Below are 20,742 nucleotides of genomic sequence, written 5' to 3'. Positions count from 1 at the left end.
CATAGAAAGTCTGACACTTTTTTAAAAATATATTTTTATCGTACAAAGACTGCTGGTTTTTTTTTTCCTGGAGGGTTGCACAATATAGTAACAAAATGAGATTTATACTTGATTACTTTCCATCAATGCCAATCAATACCCTCCCTGAGTCATAACGGCACTGACTCAGCAAACTGACTTCTCACTGGGCGGAAGCTGTAAACAGGATGTGATGATGGCTAAATGGATGGGCAGCTGGGGTTTTTTTGCGAGACGGCCAGGGGAAAGGCACCAGTCCGCTCCCACAAGAAGCAGGAAGTAATGGTGCTTTAATTGGTCTCAAAAGAGTTGTAACTCAAAGAGGAAATGTGTTTATGCCAGTGGCAGGCCTCGCATTTGGTGACTGGGTCTGCAAGGCCTTTTGATTTGTCACTTTGGTGAAAAACAAAACTTGAATCATCACTGTTGCCACACTCATCTTGAAAAAGTAAGTGTTACGTCCTTAATTGGAAATAGTGACTCAACGATTTGTCATGATTTTGTCATTGTTGCAGTGTATTATTGTGAGCTGCGATTTTCTATGTCGTTTGCTCTGTCGTCTATAGAAGACGCTGTTGCTTCAAATTGTATTTTTCAATAATTGCGTTTAAACATTAAATATGTTGTCTTTGTAGTGTATTCAATTGAATATGGGTTGAGAAGGATTTTCAAAATGTTGTATTTTGGTTTTATTTACATTCTACACAATTTCCCAACTTCAACTGAATCCGGTTTGTGTAAACCGGATTCAGTATATATATATATATATATATACTGAATCCGGTTTGTGTAAACCGGATTCAGTATATATATATATATATATATATATATATATATATATATATATATATATATACTGAATCCGGTTGAATCCGGTTTGTGTAAACCGGATTCAGTATATATATATATATATATATATATATATATATATATATATACTGAATCCGGTTTACACAAACAGCCATTCAGTGTATATATATATATATATATATACTGAATCCGGTTTACACAAACCGGATTCAGTGTGTGTGTGTGTATATATATATATATATATATATTGTATATAGATGTATTATTGCATGTATTTCGTACAAAGAGTACAATACTATAATTTACATAATAGTAGGAAGCACCTACGACTGATAGTTTTGTATCAAAACTCACAGGAAATGTTTGAACAGAATTTGAAGAGGATTAAGTTGCATGATTAATAGAGTTCAGAGAGGAAAAAGTTGTATTTTTGAGTAAAAGTCATAACAGTTGCGACAAAATCCTACTTTTTATTCAAGGAAAAATAAAGTATAGTAATTTTGTGTGCAGCGTCATGTCCACATGAGTCCATCTGTCTGTTTATGAGCTTTCTTTGTCTTTCTGGGCCAGGCTGCTGATGGCGTGGGCCAGGTTGTTGATGGCCTCAATCTTCCTCTCTTCGAGTGCCTTCTGCTGGGCCCACATCCTCAACTTCCTCTCCTGCAGCTCCATGTACAGCTGCAGGACGTCCTGCGGCGGCCTCGGACCGCACGATGTTGAGGAAATCGCAGGGGGAGGCGACGGCAGAATGGGCGTGAATCTCTTGCTGCTTGCCTTGGTCTTGTCCATCTTGGAACCCCGTCCAGCCGGCGCATCTTTTCCTAGGACTCGGTGCATGGCCCCAAAAAACTCCCAATGGACGGCAGCCTCCCCCAGTCTCTTGGCTCGCTCGGCGTTCTTTCTGTAGGTGGTCAGCATGTTCCTCCATTTCAGGTCGCACTCGTGGGCCTTGACATCCACGTTGGCTGCTCCCTTCTCCCTCAGGTGGGCATTGACACCCTCGGCCACCGTTTCCCAAAGTTTCTTCTTCTTGCACACAGGCTGCTCAAAAGCCTGGTCCATTTCTAGACGGGTGTTGACCAGGTGCCACGTCGCCTGGAGGGTCCATATGAACTCTAAAAGGGGCAAGAAAATTTGAAATTAGTTTGACTTCCCTCCCCCCTGCCACTTCATCTCGCTGTTCCAGTAGGGTCCCAAGGCATTCTTGGGCCCCGGGAGAAATATCAAAAAATAATTATTTGTATTATATTTGCGAAAGAGAAAGAGGAGAGAAGAGAGAGAGGGGTGTTATAGGATCCTGAACAGAACTTATTTTGAATAATGTAGTGGATTTTTAAGAGTTTTTTTTTTTTAAATAAAATGAATAAATCAATCAGCCCTAATATTTAATTTAAAAAAACGTTTTAATAGTATCATAATTTGTACTGTTGTGAAACCTGATATTAGTCCTATCCAGTGATTTTGTTTTTCGCTTGCCCACTCATCGTGAGGCCCTGCTCCTCCTCCTCATCGATGTTTCGATGAAATAAAAACTTTAACAAAATACCAACCCGCTTTGGTTTCTTCGGCGTCCACCATGGACACTGCCGCTTCCTTCTCCTCCATTGCCTACCTTTGAGTGACAATTTTTTCGGTAGTCTCCGTATTGTTGGAAAATCATAAGCATTTCGGTGAAAGCGATGTCTCCATCGTGGAGATTAACAACCCCTTGGTTATAATGTCATTCCTGCATTGGACAATCCGGGTTTACGACGAAACTTGGCAGCTCAGGGAAATGTAGTCTATTTTATTCCACACACAGTCAAACTGAACGGTGTTATTCACAGGAATAGAACTACAATCCCAAGAGTCCACGTACCGTATTGTGTTAGCGTTGCCACTCGGTTTGTAGTTTAGTCAAACTGTAAACGTACAATAGAAAGCGACCTGGCGTGAAGGTTGGACTACAACTCCCAGAATTTATTAAAGAGTCCTCCTCCACGCTCCCTGCTTCTTTCCCAGAGCGCCCCTGTTTTCTTGTTTGGCTAAAGATGGCGTTAGCGGCTAACACAGGCGATTCCATTTTGTGTCACACAAACTATTTGGACAGTTGCGGTACAGCAGCTAGTAATCATAGCTTTGCCTCGTCACTTGGTGTGTGAAAATATGTTACATTGGACAGACACGCGTCAGGGTGCCTGGAAAACGATTGGCTGGCCTTCGACACGACATAGGCCTGTTTTGCGGGGAGCGGAGGGGAAGCGATCGGAACTCTATTTCCCATCAGCAACCGCGGCATCAGGTGGTACAAGTTTTTTTCCTCTACCGCAATATGTAGTTTTTTAGGCATGAGAGCGTCTTTTATTTAGTTTTTTGTTTTTTTAAATAATCTATGAATGACCTCAGTCGAAGCATCAATGGACCTAAAAATGTATTGAAATGCTCTTAAAAGCCTCCAAACGGTGATATGTGCTGTATAAATGAAATCTTAAACAAGAGTGACGCACAAAACTAAGCTGAGAGGCTACCTGGTAAAAAGAACCATGACTACTTTACCTATGCAATGTGGCCGAAAGGCTTCTCGAGCACCTTCCAGCAGGGAAGGTTCTCTGTCAGCACCAGAGTCCTCCTTGACCTGGTGCTTGACCCACCTGAGCAAGCCCCCACCTGACTTTCAAAGTGAACTGGAAAAAAGGTTCAGATTCTCCCAGTGGCGAGCTTTGGTAGCCATCCGAACACAGCACATAAAGGGGGAGAAGGCCGGCATCACCCGCTTTCGGACTCAGGGGGGACTGCGGCCCTTGCTGGACCTACTCGGCCACCCGGGGTGCTCCAGGAAGACTTTGGACCTGACCCTCAGCATCCTGGCCAACTGCTGCACTGAACTGGAGACGCGCATTGAGGTGAGAGAAAGGAACCACTCACAGTGCAATTATTTATACAGTTGCAAGAAAATGTTTTTGAACCCTCTGGTGTCACAGTGGAAGATGCTAATTTGTGCAGAAATTCAAGTCATCCCAAAGGGTTCCCATACATTTTCTTTTAACTGTATCTTTCTTCCAAACAATGAATCTTTATGAATTTCCAATATAGGTTCGCAAGCTTGACGGAATAAATATTATTGGTGAGTTTCCTTTTTAGATATTTTCATGAAATGTTTTTGTGGCGTAAATCAGCACCTGTGCGTGTACTGTACACACTTCATGGCATCTTGACAAATGTCCTCGTTGCCTCAGTGGACGTGATGAAGAAGAACGTGGCCCAGGAGACCATCCAGAACCGAGCCGCACGGGCTTTGGGGAACCTGGCCATGGATTCTGAGAGTTCGGCGCTCATTCACTCAGCCAGTGAGTCCCTGAGTCCGCACGTTAAATATTGATGTCACAATAAGATTAAATCAGGCATGTCAGATATCGCGATGCAATTGCCACATTGATGCTAGTGTCAGTAGCCTGTCTATGGCGTTTTGCATACTGTTGTCCTTTTTGCCGTTCAGGTGGCGTTTCTCTCCTCCTCCTGTGCTTGTCTCTGTCATCCGCTTCGTCCTCGCCCACCGCCGCGCCGCCCAAAGAGGCCTGCCCCAAGCTGGAGTGCGCCCAGTCGGCCTCGCGGGCACTCCTCTACCTCTCGGACACACCCGCCAACCGCCTGTCTCTGCTCACTCAGGGCGCTCTCTCGGCCCTTGCCCCTCTCATCGCTCCAGAGTACCCTCAAAACCTGCGGCGAGCGGCCCTCAGGACCCTCCACGAGCTCACCCGAGGCTGCAGCCCCGAATGCGCCAGGGAGGTGTCCCGCTCGGGGGTCTTGGCGCAGCTGGGCGTCATTATGTCCGAAGAGGCCGGGAAGCCCTTGGAGGACCTGGCTCTGAAGACTTTGGCTAACTTGTGCTCCCAAGGATGCCTTCGTCCTTTGGTGGGCTCCCTGGGGGTAATCCCCAAGTTCACGGCGGAGGCAAAGAAGGACCCCCTCAAGTCGGGGGTCTTCCTCAAGGCGCTGTGCCTCTGCTGCAAGGAGGCGGTCAATCGCGTCAAGGTGAAAGAGAGCGGCGGGCTGGAAGCGCTGGTGGGCTTTCTGGCGGCGCACCCACGTCACCCCCTAGCCCGGCTCGCCATTCTGGCCTGCGTGGACTTTGTCTTCGACGAGTCGGCCGTGGAGCAGCTGCAGGAGTTGGGACTGGTCCCCCTGCTGGTGGCCCGGCTGGAGGAGTTCAGTGCGGGTGAGGAGACTGACTCAGCCGGCACCTCGTCGGGTTCGTCTCATGACGAGCTCTTGTCGTCGTCGTGTTTGGACTCATTCGACTTTGCGCCTTTTGAGGACTGCAAAAAGGAGGAGGTCAACAGGGAACAAGGCTCCTCAAGCTTTTTGAGTCTCAGGTGCGACACATTCCCAACACAGCATGTTTTTACACCAACAGGGGTCCTCTAACATTTTTTTACATTCATTAGGCAATTTACACAAATTAGTCCAGACTTGTTTTACACATTGTTTTTGCATCCAGGTCGTGGCTGCTGTCCGAGGGTATGATCTCCTCCGAAGAAGACTTGCTGGATTCCTCGAGCAGCGCAGATGGCGACTGGGCAGCATCGCCCCCTCAAAGCTCACCGAACCCCGAAACCCTCGCCCCGCTTAAAACTTGCTCCTCTTTCAATGCTGCTACCTCAAAGAACGATGCTCCCAATTCCTCGTCGTCACCGATGAAAGCCGGCGATCCGTCCCCCCGCAGCCCCCCTGTCGTCTTGCCCTCCTCGAAAGCTGCCCACCCGGCCTCCCCTCCCAAGTTTTTTTCACCCCACAGAAGGCGGCAGCGGGCGTGCTTGACGCTTTCCCCCACGGCGAAGCTCGCCATCGACACGCCGCCATCGGTGCCGCGACGCTTCGCTTACCAGCACCCGTACCACCCCGAACCCTGGACGCCCGAGTCGCCCGTGCTTCTGCTGCTGTCGCGTTTCTCCCACGGCGCCGACCCCAGCCCCGCCCTGGTCACCTCTGGCGCCGTGCGGGGCCTGCTGCGCTACCTCGGCCAGCACCGGGACCGCAGTAGCCGCTGCTTCCGCCTGCTGTGTCGCCTCACCTGCAACCCCAGCTGCCTCCAGGCACTCCTCCGCACCGGAGCGGTGGCGCTTATCCACCACCACCTCTGCCAGAAGGACGGCGTGAAAGCAAAGTTCAAACAGCTTGGTAAGATATAGATTGTGGAGCCAGCCATGTTGGATGTGATGTCAAACTTTGTGGGCACGGCCCATACAATGTTGCGTAGTCCCCTGGAACACAACATTACCGACTGACCCTATGCCAATGTTGTCGGGAGCACCGGGTTTGGTTAAACACGAGCGGTTTGCAACGTTGTGCTCTTTTGCGCAGGCGGGACTCTCCTCAACAATCTGCACGTCCAATGCGAGTCGGCGTTCGGCGCGGGGGTTCTCGCACACATCATGCTATCGGGCTCCGAGTCGGACCGAGTCAACTGCGCACTGTCTCTGCCTTTAATTTGCAGGTGAGTCGGTCGCTCCCAGATTTGGCTTTAAGACATAAAATTTCAAAATTAAATCAGTCAATTATTCAGTTACCATGACTTTTTATTTTGTACGTTGAGCCTTGGAATGAATTAAGACCCCCACAGTAATGGTGATTTCTTTTTTCTGTTAGCAACAAGCCCCTGTTACGGAAACTCCTCTTGGACTCCGGCGCCCTTCTCTTGGCCCTGCAGCCTCTCAGTTGCTGCGACGATACGGACACCCACACCGCCGATTGTAGACGTCTGCTTTCCACCTGGTCGGACGCCTCGCTCCACTCGCTCTACTCCTCCCTCCTGATTGGCTGCCTGTCTTCCCTGGTGTCCAGCGTCCAACTCCTCCCTGATGCCGGACGCTTGATGAAACTCCGTCAAAGTGAATCAGCGGCGCCCCCTCCCTCTAAGAAGCCCCGTCACGTTCGCGTCTGTCCGTACACCACTTCCGACTTTGACCTCCTGCTGATTCTGGATGACGGTGCTGAGGTCTCGGCCAACAGGGAGGCCGTGGCTGGGTCTGGGTCTGAGTACTTCAGGGCTCTGCTGAAAGGCGGTTTCGGCGAAGCCAAATCCAAACAAGCCATCCGCATTAAAGACGTGACCGAAGGCATGCTGGTACCGGTGCTGCACCACCTGCACGGGTGTCGGACGGGGGCATCGAGCCAGGGGGAGGAGTGCCAGTTTTTGGACTCGTTGATACTCGAGGGGCTCACTCGCTGCCAGTCGGAGAATTTGTCCTTCCAGAAATCTCTATTAGGTGAGACCTTGATGGGAGCGTGTCGATTCCTGGCTACGGAGCTTCAAAAAGAAATGGAGCAGCTCTGCGTGGTTTGTCTTCTGTTGACCATGGTCAAGGATCATGCGGCAGGAGGAGATCAGGACAGCACTGAGGAGCACCTGGCCAGCAGGACGTCGGAGTTGGACCTGACTTGCGTTCAACTTCAAATCGAGACTCTTTTAGAAAAGAGCATGAAGACAACGACTTTGTTGAACAAAAAAGAGAGCAAAAACATCCCAGCAAGGAAAGTTGAGGCTATTTGTCAAATTCAAAGTTTGAAAACCTGCTCAGAAAAAGAGAAGTCAGAGTTGGAAAGCTCAACTCGGAAAGCAGAACTTCCGAACTCTCCTCAACCGACTGAGGTAGAACCAGAAAGGGGTATGCGAGGGGTCCCATCTGTACTTTTGCCACAGGTGTACTGCTTGGCGCAGCGCTACAATTACCCGGTGCTGCGTCGGGCCTGCCTGGCGTTGCTGCTGGGCTGTCGGGACGTCGGTCGGCAGCCACGCTTCTCAGCAGACGAGGCTGCCGACTGCCTGCGAGAGACCGCCAGGCAGGCCGACTGCGTTGACACGCTCAAGCAGGATCTTCGCGGTCTGGCCGCAGACGCGCTAAGCTGAGAACCCAAGAAAGATTGTATGTGTGTTTTTGTTTTCTTTTGGAGGGGACTGCATTCTTTTTTTTCTTCCACTTTCTTCTGCCACCTCATCAAGTGTCGCTGAAGGTTCTTTGGGATATTGTGTGAAGTTTGGAAATCTCCAAGGATTTTAGTGCTACCTCTTCACTCAATCCTTTGACATAATTTTGTGAGACATTGATAATTTCATACTTATGCGTCATACTTCAGGACTGATTTTCTTTCATCAAAGAATAATTGTATATTTATATTATTTAGGATTAGTTATACCTTAAAATATGAGTAATGGGCAGTCAAAATTGTAAGTAAATTTTATGGGGACACCATGTTGATAAATTCAAGGCTGTCTCATTAAAATTGGCGATGACATACAGTACTTCTGTTTGTTTTGGAATTTTCTTTTAATGAGGTAAAGGTCTGTCTGTTGCTTTTGTTTCAAGTTGTTTTGCTGGAAGTACTAGGACAATCAACCTCATTCTTCTTTATTTTGTACATAGTGATCAAACGGAGATGGCGGTGTAGATTTCACCTGCACGATATCAACTCCGTGCCACTAAAATATAAAGATTTACGACACTTGCTATGCTGTGTTCTGTGTTTTATTTACGAAGACTAAGTACATTTAATTAATTCCTGTGGACCAGTAATTCAATACAAGGGATGCTAACTTGCCAGACTATATATGTCCACCGTTTTTTTTTTTTTTTAGAATAAACTTTTGATTGTCTTTCTTATCTATGAAACTGATAATACATAAATTAAAAATGTGTGTGTGTAGGGGGGGGGGGGGGTTAAATCCTGTTTTGAGGAAGCAATTTTAACATGTCAATGTAAATCAGAACATCTGAGCTCGATTTGTTTTCCTTGATCAGGTTGATCTCATCTCTGCACCACTTACAGTAAGTAGCTCAGTAACAAAATGAACGTCACTGTATTATCAACAAGTCGAACTACTAATTGGCATTTTAAGTGTGTGGCGTATGTTAGCGATTTAAGAATCCTTAGGCAATGTTCTCAAATAAGGTAATTTTATAAGAAGGCTAATTGGCGCCATCTTGGTAGAGGGATTCAACGTCATCTTCGGCGCCATCCTCGTCACCTGTCTGAAAGGTAAGGCGTTCGCTCTTAAAAAGCTTATTAATAATAAAAGTATAATAATAATTTTTTAAAAAGCTTATTAATAGTCCCGTTAGCTCAGTGTCAGTAATTTGAGTAGTTCCTAATTTTTTACAACGTTCAATGACGTGTCGTCGGGACGCCCGAGGCAACTTTCAGCCCTGTAGCTAACCAAGTTGCCGAGTTGCTAATTTTAGCGCAATGTGATGAACATGAGCCTAATATTATTTTTTAAACCTTAAGCCTGCTTTAGAAAAGTTGTTTACGTATCGTTTTTATTTCTTTCTTTTAACTTGCTTTGATAATTATGCTGAGCAACAGGTTACTTGGTGTACAATTTTCAAGGTGTGTGCAGTGTTTTAAACATCATTTCCTGAAGAAAATTCTGAGAAATTTGAAATTAAACACTTTTAAACTGTGTTGTATGTTTATTTTTGCACCACCGTGGTAATCTATAGTAAGTCTAAAAAATGTTTGATATGATTACCTAAGATAATGTTAAAAATACACCAACTATAGGTGCTTCTTCAGTCCCTCTATCTTGGTACTGCTGCCATGGAAAACTGAGCTGACGCTTGAATTGGTGCATAAGATGATGATGTTTATTTCAGAGTAAGACATCGCTGTATGGCTGCAAGGCCCCTCAGTGATGGGAGCTCTCATAACCGTCGGGCAGAGCGTTGGCATGAGGATTGTGAAACAGCGAGTGGTTGCCATCTCCCCATGGGAATTTCTGTCGGGAGACAACGATGAGTGATGTCTGAGTATTGCCATAAATCTCGACCCGGGCACACAGCGATGAAATACAAATAATGCCGAGGGAGTGTCAAGGGGCCACTCACCTTGGTGCGGATGCGGAGGTGTTCGTAAGGCACAAATTCTGGCTGCTCGTGCGAGTGGGCCTGCATCTTCATGTAGGCGTTGGCCATGCACACGGCCGCGCCGGGCAACGCCAGCACGAAGGTCAGGATCTTCCAGGTTCTCGCTGTGGAAAGGTCGGCAGCATGAATGAAATCTTTTCACAGTGGTCCATGATGGATTCCATTTGAATGCCTGCCAGGGAGCCAGGACGCGCGTGCTGACTGCCAGCTTTAAAGTTCCTCATTAGCTACAAGCTGCATTTCAGCATGAATGTGACTGTAAGTGGGGCTATTTATTGCTAGCGGCAGGTGAGTCGCAATTCAAATGTGCTGCAAATATTTTTTAACATTCTTTGACAGCAATTGTCAACATGCATAAATACTGAACTTCCTGTATTTATGTTTCCCATTGTTGAAGGTGCGTCGGATATTGGGGAGAAAAAAACATAGCCAAGGAACCCGCTGAGGCTTTGGTGAGGACATGCTTGTGTTCAAATTCTGATTTGGCGGCCTTTGTTTTTGTGAATCTGAAGACGTTCTGACCTCCACCCTCATGACTCGAATGCGATGCGGCGGCGAGCACCCGCCGAGCAGCCGACAACGACATCTGTGGACAGACAGAGAACAGTTTGCAGGGTAGGACATGACAACACAGCTTTGTTTACTTCTGGGTCATGCAGACTCAGGAACAACAATTTCGTTCTCATTTCAAACATGTAGATGAGTAAGAAGGTTTTTTTTGTTGCAAAACTTACTGCCGATGTGTCAATAGTCTTTATTTGCCTCAGCGCGCCTGTTGCTGGCTTTACCTTTCGTCTTCTTCCTGCTTGTTTTGTCCTTCAGTCTGTCCTAAGCTGAACTCACTGCGCCAGTCTCCTCCCTACTGTCGCCGTGCCAGGGAACTTTGAGTTTATATTAAACCCAGTGCAGCGGGCCCACCGATCCAGTATGTGCCCGAGAAGCAATGCGGGAGGCATGTCTCTGCCTCAGGCCGCTTCATAAAAAGATCCACACGGTATCTCTGGTTTTTTAAATCTCACATGACTGCAAATCCTCGGCAAGATGCAAAGTCAGGCGTGTAGGTGAGAAAGTAAGTTTGTGGAAAAACGTTTAGTTACACTCGTGACACTTTGACTGGATTTTCACCACCTGGCCAAGTTCCCGATTGTCATTGCCAATCCCCCAAAAAGAAAATCAGACGCATACAAGATGAAATTGCTTCATGTGTGACATGTGCCCGTTCGCCTGAGGACAGTATAAAGACAGATGGCAGGAGTTTCCTGTCTGAATTTCAGTGTTGACCGCTTTGCTTTTGTTGCCTGCACCTGGCCGCTTGCAAGAGTGCCTGATTTCATGCAAACAGTCAGTCTGCGGTGTTATTGTGGGAAGCAACGTAGCGGCCATCTCGGCACAGGCCCACCTTTCCGTGCGCTCTGACAGAAGGCAGCCGGCCTTTTATTGCCAAGCAAAAATGGACAGACAAATGTTTAGAGTGGAACCGGCGGACGGTGAGTCAGACGGGGGTGATGTTTGGGTCTCGTGCTCGCTACCTCCAAGGAAGACGATGCGGTGGTCCAAAGTCAGTTGGCCCCAAAAAAAACTAGGGTGCGCTCTTTTTTTTTTCAGAACTCGCCTATACGACGTAAATGCTAGATAAAGAATGAAATAAATGCCATCACGGGCCTATGCTTCGTGTTCCTAGTCTCAACACTTGATCGCCACAACCTCCTGTTGCTATGGAAACTCTTACTATATGCTTTTTGGATAGATTGTCTTGGCATGGTCCTGCTCCCATCTTGTACACTGATGTGAGCTCATTGCCAAAACCTTTGCAACTCCTCACTTTTCATGCACTTCTGTGGAGGCAGGCTGAAGGTCGGGTCCGTTTTGGGGCTATCTTTTGTCGCCGTTTGCTCCCTCGCGTAAGAATCGCGCCAGATGTACAACTTCAGAAAGTCCGCTGTCTTAATGCTAACACACAACGCAAAAGCTAACAAAGCCAGCATCGATGGTTTAGCCCTTTAGTGTCCATGTAGTGGCATAGATGTATGATCAGCGTGTAGATGACAATCGGTGGACAGTTTTGCCTCACTAGTAACGTGACGGTCAACCCGTACACAACATATGCTACCTGCAGTACTTTCATTGTGAAATATAAAGCCACAGACTCATTGTATTTCAATGTAAGCGTTGCCATGGAGACGGCGCTCGCCCAGCCAGGACGTGGCCTGCCCGTGCCAGCGCCGAGGGCGGGTAGCGCTCGGAGGGAGGAGAAGGAGCGCAAATATAAAAGACGGCAGGGAGATGCTCCATCCAGTCATCGATTCAACCCTCCTCCGTCATGTGGTGGCCGACTCTTCTTCACGCTTCGCTGCTCGTCTGCCTCGCCAGGCAAAGTCTGCAAAGGGGTAAGCAAAAACTCATAAAATCTCACAGAAATTGTTGCAAAAATATTCATGCGTTTATATTTGATATTTTTTCATGGCCCTTGATATGGGTCCTCTTGATATTGTTAATAGATTTTTTTTAATCTCACTGAGTCTCTTTCCAAGATGAATAAAGCTTAATAATATTAAAAAAAATATATACTAAGATTCAACTGCACTTAACAATTCTCTATTACCCAAGTAAATAGTGGGATGATTTAGCTTCCAAAACTGCAATGAATCGGCGCCTTCAGTGGCTGCTTCTCACCCGCCTGTTAAAAGTCGCTCCACCCTACTGCACTTTGAATCATTTAATATTGCTGCGATCAAAGCGTTGAGGAATAAAATTTGGCGGCCGCATGTGAGAAGAGGCTGCAGGCGCACACAGTCGCCTCTTGTAGTATTTTTTTTTTTTAATAGTGATCTTCAATGAAGGCATCTTTGGTTGCGATGATTCAGTATTTGAGAGGTTGAGTGTAAAGTGTTTGATGCGGTAATGTCTTCCCTTTTCAGGGCTTAAAGCTCAGGGCATGTCTTGGAGGAGGATCATGCCAGCCAGAGGTGCAGGCAATCTTTAATACTGTCTTTCTGTGTCTGTTTACTTTTTTTATTTGAGACCTGACGCTTTATTCGGTGCTGCTCTTTTATTTGGAGCAGAGTTCAGCAATTGTTTATGAAGTGAGATAAATAGTGAGGTATCTACCTCTGTTAAATGGATGAAGCAACATCTGGGGACTAAATACAAAAATCTTGTTTAAATGACACTGCGCTAAACACTCGCATCTGCTCTTCAGGTGTCGGCATCGGGACCAAAGGCGGTGAGTGCTTTCTTGCTAGCACACAGTCATCTGTACACAATTCGAATTGTCATATTTTGATATTTTGTCATAGTGAATGGGCCCCATGGAGCACTGGGGGGCAGATATGTCAACAAACCGTTGAAGGCTGGAAGTAGGTCTAGTCTTTGTGATTGAGGATGCTTTCTCCTTTAAGAATGTGCTTATCTGAGTGTTGGGCTTGCAAAAATGGTCATACTCATGTGTGAATGCTCTTCTCTATTCAGTTGGCCATTATCCCGTTCACAGTTCACTGGGTGTTGGTAAGTTGTCGTTTCGTGTTGAACTGAAGTTCAAGTAGAATGTCAATATTTTTTTCTGTTTTCCAGGTTGAAGAATGACATTTAGTTGTAATGAAATTGTTTTGTTGGAAAAATGGTTCACAATCCTTTGACTCATCATCATCTACCTTGTATGGCACAAACAAGTACTTCTTTTCTTAGGGGGCTACCAACCTCTTGGACGAGGGCATGCACCTGGCCGAGTTCCTGCCTACGGAAACCACGGACTCTATGGTATGCAAGCAGATCATTAGCAGAGCTCCTCGTCTCTCCTGCTGACCGCAGATCTTTATCGCAGGTGGCAATCATGGTGCGGGCTTGCCAATGGGGCTGGCGCCCTCAAACGGCCTGGGCTTGGGCCACAGAGGCAAACACGGTAAGACAAGACTTGATGGAGGTCTCGCAGCGATCTCCCGAGCGTCATTTATGGGCAAATGATGTGAAATGTAAAACAAAAACAATGTTTGTGTGTTTTTACAGCTTATGGCGGCCCTGTTCCGGGTAAGCCGTTCTGTTGACTTTTTTTTATTTTTATTTTAATTCATGCCGAACTGTTAATATTTTAACATGATTTCCAGGATTTGCTCCTTACGCCGGTATGGGCTACCCCGCCGTCCGACCAGGTACTTGAACCTCTTTGTTCAAACTCTGCTATGTTTTGTAAGATTTCTTGAGGTTTGTCGCGATGGTTTTACTCTGAAAAAATGTTTTCAGTTTCATCTGTATGCAAATGTTTGCTTCTGAGTTGGTTTAACACAGCAACATGGAACATAAACATAGTTTCTCCAAAAGCTCTTTGGCAACGTGGATGCCGGTGGCTGCAAGGTGCATGTGATGCCCGGTGTTGTTTTGACGCCGTGGGATGAACACGTGTTGCATGATGGTATGTCCCCTGTCAGGTGTTTCTGCGCCACAATTGGGAGGATTGGAGGAGGCCACCCGTGGCCGAGCCGCCCAGGATCAGAAGAGAGCAAAAACTGGAGAACTTGCCGTCTTGTTTGGAGGACCAGAAGAAGCTGCCAGGGCCAACATGGGGACTGGAAGTGCCAAGAGTTTTGGACCTGAAGTCGTTTCAATTGGAAGTGGAGTCCGAATCCCAGACCCCAATACAAAGGTGTCGAACCTCGGACCCACCACAAGGGATTTTAGTCAGGCCGCCGGAGGTGCTCTTGATCCTCCGGTCCTCAATCACGGAGCCAGCCACCCACAGGCTGTTGGTAAAGACAAACTCCAAAAAGCAGCTTCTGCGGCTTCTCCGGCACAGAACGCCAGAGGCCACGGTTCTTCTCGTCCACAACGTCGAAAAAACAAAAACTGTGGCTCCCCATTTTTACCAAACAATCACCGAGAGCCATCCGGTTCTGGCATGACACAGAGATTAGCGCCTAATCCTGCTCCTCAAGTTCCAAGACCCGATCAGTATCAACTTCTATCGTCCCGAGATGGTCACTTGCAAGCTCCCACATCCAGACTTGTTTTAGCTCCCCAACAGAAGAGTCCAGATGGTGAAAATGGACACATCAGTGGCACTTTGGGCCAACCAGAGTCAAATCCTCAAGCACGGGAAGTGCAGACAAATATACCTTTGTCTTCAGAGACACGTTTAAGTCTTGCCCGGCCAGAGCAAGAAGGTAAAAAAAAAAAAACCTTTCCATAATTCGGTGTGCCAACAGGTCATGGAAAAGGATTGATTTCCCTGGACCCTCGAATGAGGGATATAATCGTCCTGCTTTCAAAAGTCTTCACAATTCTAGTTAGCAAGCAATATTAAATTATATTTTCTTTTGGGAAACGTCTGACGTATTTCAAAATTATTACTGCCATGTTACTTCAAATTTATTGTTTCAGGCACACATGAAGCTTGTCACCTCAATCCAGCACAGACCCATGGCAATAATTTGCCACAAGGGGACGCCAAAGTGACACTTGAGGCTGTGCTTATTAAATTCATACTTGGTTGCTACAAGGGGGCGCCAAAGTGACACTTGCTGCTGTACTTAAAGTTCATACAGTTTTTAATACAATTCAAAATGAGCTGACTTGACGTCCACGTGCAATATAAGGTTGAGATTGTGTCATCTACTTCTTTTGCTCTGATTTAGTTCATGGGAGGCCTTCATTTCTCTCAAAGTTGATGTGTTATTTCCACCCATGCTGCTGGTTTGTCCATCTTTTGTGGTGTGCGCTTGTGTTCAGATCGTTTTATTCTATTCTTGCGCAGGTTATATTGGTGGTGGGGGCAACTATCATGGAGGAAACATGGCCCCAGGGGCTTACGGACCTGGTAATGCTGACCTACTAACACGGACAGGAACGTTAATTCCTTCTAAAGCAGAGAGAAGTAAGTGATGTCATGTTTATTTTTGTAGGACAGGGAGGATACCTGGGAGCAGCTGGGAAACTTGGAGGTAAACCCGTCATCCTAAACCTGATGAACTGTCATCAAATAATCCCAAATTTGTCTTCCATATGTGTCAGTTCCGGCTGCTCTTGGCCACGGGGGCTACACAAAAGGCCCTGCGGGTGTATCGACAGGTCAGGATTTGCTTTGCTGTGAATGTATTTTGTGATGTATTTTCCTCTGCCAAGAAAATGTTGTGAGATTATGTTGAATCGCAGGTTATGCCAACGGTGCAGGAAGATATGCGGCCGGCAACGGCTTGGGTAAGAAACCAACAAATCATGGATGGAAGTGCAAATGACTGCAATTATTTGCCACATCTTTTGACAGGTTATGGAAACGGTTACGCCAACCCGTATGGTGATGGTGAGTACAGAACAAGTTTTAGTCAGCTGATGGGAAGGAATTTCAATATGCTCAATGTTGCAGCTTTGGGCACCGGAAGCTATGCCGGCCAGCCGCAGGTACCGTATGGTAAGACATGAAGCGGTCTGTCCTCCTGTGAAAGTATGAAGTCATGGACAGTATGTTGAAACCTTCTGTGCGTTTCAAGGAGGACTAGATGCCGGACTGGACCCAGCTGCCGGCAAATATGGTGAGAGTACTCCACTTGTTACCGTCGCTGCACCTCGTAATGAAAATGCCAATGCAAGTTTTTTCTCGTCCTGCAGGGGGCGCACCACCTGCAGCAGCATCTCAGGGCGCTTACGGTGGTGCTCCGGTTGCCCCCAGCAGACATGAAGGTCAGTTCGTTTTACTTTTGAACTCATTTGTTACTTTGCCACAACTATAACCACGAACACGTCGGCCCCTTTAGGAAATGGCGGCTACCCGTACGCCGCCCAGCCCATCGGCCTCAGCGGCGATGGCAGCAAAAGTGCTGGCAAACACGGTGAGAACGAGTGATGGTTTCCTGGCGTGAAAAAAAGAACATTTTGACCAGGGTGATGTTTTGTGTGCTTTCAGGTTCCGCTTTTGGAGCTCCACAAGCAGGTGACTTTTCTCACTGTTCTTTCGCCCCAGCACACCAGGCCATTTGTTCTACGTCTTGAACGCTGCAGTTTACATCAACGATATCACCAAGTGCTCTTTTTTATTTTTTTTATCAAGGTTACCTTCCACAGCAGCTAGGCCCGAGTCAAGATGCGCTGGGTAAGTGACACACTAGTCCGACTTCCTCCTTCACAAACAACTTCCTGCTTTTCTTGCAAAATGCCACAAGGAGCTCCTCAATGCGTCGTTAGTGTTGAAACTTTGTGAAGAGTAACCGATACGAAATATCATTCAAATCTTGATGATTTATATCCCTTTTTCTTTTTTTAACACATCATTTTGGGCTTATTGAGTTGTTGTGAAGTGCCCCCAATACTTTTGTTTTTGTTTTATATTTTTAATGTTTCTTTTTTTTTTTTTTTTTTTTTTTTTTTTTTAACCTTTTTCAATCATTGTAAATTGGCCTTTTCACAGGCGCAAAAGCGGCCAAGTACGGTGCAGGAACTGGACCACTTGGAGGTGGATACAAAGGTGACAATGAAGGTCCTTTGAAAATAAGACGAAAATCTCAAAAGTAAAAAAATAAAGGGGGCCCTCAATTTTTCATTAGACCTACTGGGTGGCTACATAGAGCACAAAATCTCACACAGGTTTTTAAAGAAGTAAGCCCCCCCCCCCATCCCCCAAAAAAGTCAAAATTTGCTCTCAGTATAATTGTCCTATTTGTGTCTTTTTAGGTTAACTGATGAAATGACCTGATGGCTTTCAAGTTGATTGTTTCTCATTCACTGATTTGTATTTTTTTTTTTTTATGTTCCTTATATTTTTGTAATCTTTATATCTAACAGACCTTAAGGCTTGAAAGTGAACACGCCGCAATGAGTGGGATGATGTATTTTAAAATAAATATGGAAAACAGAACACATTGACTTTGTATTGCTTCCAGCCCAGTGAATAAGGTTTCACAGCACGCCGCTCATTTGTTCACAGGAAATATCACCACTTCCTCTCTCACGATGCAAGACATGAAGATGTATTTTCCAAAGAACTCAAAGCAGTCAATTAGCCAGTGACAAGTTGGGCAAATCGGTGAAACTCACTCTAACTTTCTTGGGTTCTCTAACTCGGTTGTAGGAAGCACATCAGCCTGACTCCGGTTTGTCGTTGGGCTCCGACTGTTCACGTAGACGCCCATCTTTTGCAGGATGGCTCGTGGAAGATGGTGAGCGTGGCGGGATACATACGAGCTCATCAAACTTTGGCTCATGGGAGTGGCCTTGTAGTCGGTGCACCGGGCGCCACCCAGGCTGGGCGCGCATTCCACCTCCCACTTGTAGAAAAAACGTCCATGGTGCATGGCGCACACGTCCGTCTTCACGCCCGCCGTCAGTACTTGCTCGCATTTTCCCAGAAGGTCGTCGTCCCAGCCGCTGTCTTGATCCCAAACCTCAAATCGGACTTTTGGGGCTGCCAACAAGTCCTGAGTGCCCAGGTCCACGACGCTGTTCCAATGGGGGTTATTGTTGTTGTAAATGACGTGCGAACGCCGCTCCTGCTTGTTGAAAATCACCTTGACGAAGCCGTCAGTGGCCGTGTTGTGATCGCCCCAAAGACCGCTGGCCCGTTGGACGGTGATGATGACCCGCGCCGTACCCCTATGGGTCGGGCAGCAGTCTGGGTTGACTCCACGTTCATTATGGCACCGGCAGGCGCAGGGTTCCCGCGAATTGCTGTTGACGCCGGCCCGGCAGCTCCCGCTGCAGTTCCTCAGCAGAGCCCGCTCCAGGATGTAGTGGCTTATGGCCAAGCGCAGGTTCTTCCGAACCTCAGTGTTAGTCGGCAGCAGCTCGTGCAGAGACGTCAGTGAATACGATATAATGTCCGGATAGCGAGGCAGCGTCTTGAGCCATTCCTTGTAGGCGGATGGATCTTTGTCAGCAGAAAAGAGAAGGTCCATCTCCGTGGTGTGACCTCCTGTCATGTGTGTCATCCTGTCGGGAGAACCAATGTATCACACGAGCAAGGTCGGGCTGTTATGAGGGTTGCAAATACATGCAAAGTCGACGACTGTTTAGGAAAATAAAGGTTACGTGAGGAGACTTCATCAGGCAGCCAAGATCGAGCTGTCATGAGTTTTACAGTCTTTCCAGCACCTAAACGTGCTTTTCATACAAATATTGATTTTACTACTGCAGTCAGTAATCAATTATGATGCGACTTGTGTAAGGAGCTACCGTAGAAACAGCATCTCTTTGTGGAGGAAAAACTCTGACCTGTCGTTAAAGAGACTGGAGAAGGCTGCCTTGCTCTCCGTATTATCTATGTCATTCTTGCAGTGTTTGCTCTGTGCGTTAAAGTTGGCTATAACGGTGGCCGAAGCTTCGGCCTCCAGGCACATGTTGACCTCGTCCACACTGAGACCCTGCAGGCTGGCCTGGCACTGCTTGATGCTGGTCACGGACTGGACCGAGCCTCCCAGTTTCACCTGGATTCAAAGAAAAAGGTTTGGCTCTGGGGTTTTTTAGCCATCGGGTTCCACTGAGTCGCTACCTTTGTGATGTAATGGGTGCCAAAGTTGTCAATCAGTTTGTAAAAACGTTGCTTGTATTGAGGGCTGAAGGTCTTCGGAAGCGCCTTCAACTCTTTTTGAAATTCACTGTGCAGTCGAGGCTTGCTGGACACCCGGTAGCTTTAAATGCAAAGAAAGAATCGTCTCAAAGTATTGATTTGGGAAAATATCTGAACAAGTCTTGACTTTCTTACCTGTAGTACTCGCAGGAGACTTGTTGGCTGGTGAAGCTGTACTTGTCACGCTTTGATTTGTCCATTGAGTACTTGGCCAGTTTGGACTCGGTGCCGGCCAGCGTGACTTTTGCCTCGTAGTCCTTAACAGTCAAGTCCAGATCGGATTTCCAGTTGTTTTCCACGAGAGAGCTGACGGAGTTGACGAGAGCCTCGCTGGAGCGGTAAACCGTGCTGGCCACCTTGATGTTGCAGGACTGCTTTGGCCTCCAGTCCACCACAGACAACGGAAGTTTCTGCTTTACCTTCTCAAGGAACAGGTTGCTACACAGAGTGCAGCTTTTGTCTTTGCGTTTCCACAAATTCATGTCCAGAACAAAGGCTCCCTTGCGCCTCAACTCAGTAATGTCGAAGCCTTCCCCGGCCAGATTGGTACCTGGAGCCATGTCCGCCTGCAGACACTCCTTGGGGGAGCCCACTGTGCAGAACTGGTGTGTGCGCTGAGGCAGGAACAGTGCGATGACAGTGCAAATACACAACAGAATCATGTTGCCTCACCTTTGTTGTTTTCTGCTGCTACAAGTTCGAGTTGTATAGAAGATGAATGATGCATCAAACTGTGCAATAGCGCCCGACCTCGTTGTTTTAAATCCAAATGTAGTCGCAGGGGGGGGGGGGGGCGGGGTGATAGTGGTCTTGAGACAAGTTGGTGGTTTGACACCTTTTGATGACGGGAGCCCCGTATGTGGGCAGGGGGCTGGCGTTCCCGTCAACACAGTAAAAAAAAATGTCATTGTTTTCCACAGTAAAAGTAGGTCTTGTCAAATGGATTTCTTTTGATGAAACAAATAAGATAGAAATCACACAATATTTACTTTCAAGAGGATGAAATCAGTACTTGGACCATATCAAGTTAAACAACCTTAATTAATTAATTGATTATCAAAATAGTTTATTAATTTGTCAATGACTTTTGTTTTATGCTCGTCAAAAATGTTCCCCAGGTTTCTGTCCTTAGTCCCCAGGTACTTCTGTCCTCATCATCTCGTCATGGTTTGAATAGATGCAAAATTCATTTTGATATCTTTTTCATACCATCAGCATTCACCGTCACCCTTCAGTGGTCATGTGGTCTTGTTACTCAGAATGAGAATGTTGTTTTAATCTTGTTTCTTTTTTATTTATTTTTCTGACCGCAGCCTGTGGGTAACACAGATGACAGCCCTTCATTCTCACACAAGCAAACGTCCTTCATCCGGCTCAGGTCGGTTATGTGTGATGAGGAAACAGCAGAGTGGGGTGAGAGGTGGAGTGATACATCCGCAACCTCAGAGCTGCTCTACCATTAGACGATTA

At 46.8% G+C, this 20,742-nt stretch overlaps 5 protein-coding genes across 8 annotated transcripts; 2 read left to right on the top strand and 3 right to left on the bottom strand.

The window, feature by feature from the left end:
* Window positions 1-1,278: 1,278 nt before the first annotated feature.
* LOC147044666 (uncharacterized) lies at window positions 1,279-3,525 on the bottom strand. 3 transcript variants are annotated; one of them, XM_085934535.1, is made up of 2 exons: window positions 3,364-3,525; window positions 1,279-1,943 (listed from the first exon to the last, which is right to left on the bottom strand). In XM_085934535.1, the coding sequence occupies exon 2, from the start codon at window positions 1,888-1,890 to the stop codon at window positions 1,369-1,371; it is 522 nt and encodes a 173-aa protein (XP_085790661.1). In that variant the 5' UTR covers window positions 1,891-1,943; window positions 3,364-3,525; the 3' UTR covers window positions 1,279-1,368. The 3 variants fall into 3 exon arrangements, with proteins under 3 accessions (XP_085790661.1, XP_085790660.1, XP_085790659.1); XM_085934534.1 differs by lacking the exon at window positions 3,364-3,525 and adding an exon at window positions 2,687-3,060; XM_085934533.1 differs by lacking the exon at window positions 3,364-3,525 and adding an exon at window positions 2,379-2,677.
* armc5 (armadillo repeat containing 5) lies at window positions 2,385-8,404 on the top strand. Its single transcript, XM_085934532.1, has 7 exons — window positions 2,385-3,710; window positions 3,901-3,931; window positions 4,044-4,154; window positions 4,304-5,180; window positions 5,306-5,985; window positions 6,169-6,301; window positions 6,454-8,404. Exons 1-7 carry the CDS (start codon window positions 3,351-3,353, stop codon window positions 7,712-7,714), a joined length of 3,453 nt encoding a protein of 1,150 aa, XP_085790658.1. The 5' UTR covers window positions 2,385-3,350; the 3' UTR covers window positions 7,715-8,404.
* Window positions 8,405-8,642: 238 nt separating this feature from the next.
* LOC147044663 (uncharacterized) lies at window positions 8,643-17,602 on the top strand. The gene is made up of 27 exons (XM_085933904.1): window positions 8,643-8,841; window positions 9,459-9,810; window positions 9,873-9,986; window positions 10,126-10,343; window positions 11,896-12,115; window positions 12,647-12,694; window positions 12,928-12,951; window positions 13,025-13,084; window positions 13,197-13,232; window positions 13,413-13,484; window positions 13,549-13,626; window positions 13,731-13,751; window positions 13,829-13,873; window positions 14,150-14,881; window positions 15,472-15,534; window positions 15,620-15,658; window positions 15,729-15,785; window positions 15,870-15,914; window positions 15,982-16,017; window positions 16,081-16,125; window positions 16,205-16,246; window positions 16,323-16,394; window positions 16,469-16,543; window positions 16,618-16,644; window positions 16,762-16,803; window positions 17,119-17,175; window positions 17,382-17,602. Exons 5-27 carry the CDS (start codon window positions 12,049-12,051, stop codon window positions 17,384-17,386), a joined length of 1,788 nt encoding a protein of 595 aa, XP_085790030.1. The 5' UTR covers window positions 8,643-8,841; window positions 9,459-9,810; window positions 9,873-9,986; window positions 10,126-10,343; window positions 11,896-12,048; the 3' UTR covers window positions 17,387-17,602.
* cox6a2 (cytochrome c oxidase subunit 6A2) lies at window positions 9,428-10,601 on the bottom strand. 2 transcript variants are annotated; one of them, XM_085933906.1, is made up of 4 exons: window positions 10,463-10,601; window positions 10,251-10,314; window positions 9,690-9,832; window positions 9,428-9,580 (listed from the first exon to the last, which is right to left on the bottom strand). In XM_085933906.1, exons 2-4 carry the CDS (start codon window positions 10,312-10,314, stop codon window positions 9,491-9,493), a joined length of 297 nt encoding a protein of 98 aa, XP_085790032.1. In that variant the 5' UTR covers window positions 10,463-10,601; the 3' UTR covers window positions 9,428-9,490. The 2 variants fall into 2 exon arrangements, with proteins under 2 accessions (XP_085790032.1, XP_085790033.1); XM_085933907.1 differs by having other exon boundaries at window positions 10,517-10,594.
* Window positions 17,554-20,013, bottom strand: LOC147044662 (perforin-1-like). Its single transcript, XM_085933905.1, has 4 exons — window positions 19,408-20,013; window positions 19,195-19,333; window positions 18,918-19,129; window positions 17,554-18,635 (listed from the first exon to the last, which is right to left on the bottom strand). The coding sequence occupies exons 1-4, from the start codon at window positions 19,932-19,934 to the stop codon at window positions 17,741-17,743; spliced, it is 1,773 nt and encodes a 590-aa protein (XP_085790031.1). The 5' UTR covers window positions 19,935-20,013; the 3' UTR covers window positions 17,554-17,740.
* Between the last annotated feature and the right edge of the window lie 729 nt (window positions 20,014-20,742).

Source organism: Syngnathus leptorhynchus, chromosome 16 (genome assembly GCF_054491065.1).
Source record: "Syngnathus leptorhynchus isolate UIUO chromosome 16, UIUO_Slep, whole genome shotgun sequence".
Taxonomy (NCBI): domain Eukaryota; kingdom Metazoa; phylum Chordata; class Actinopteri; order Syngnathiformes; family Syngnathidae; genus Syngnathus; species Syngnathus leptorhynchus.
The sequence above is the reverse complement of the archived record's forward strand: the minus strand, read 5'-3'. Positions and strand labels throughout refer to the sequence as shown.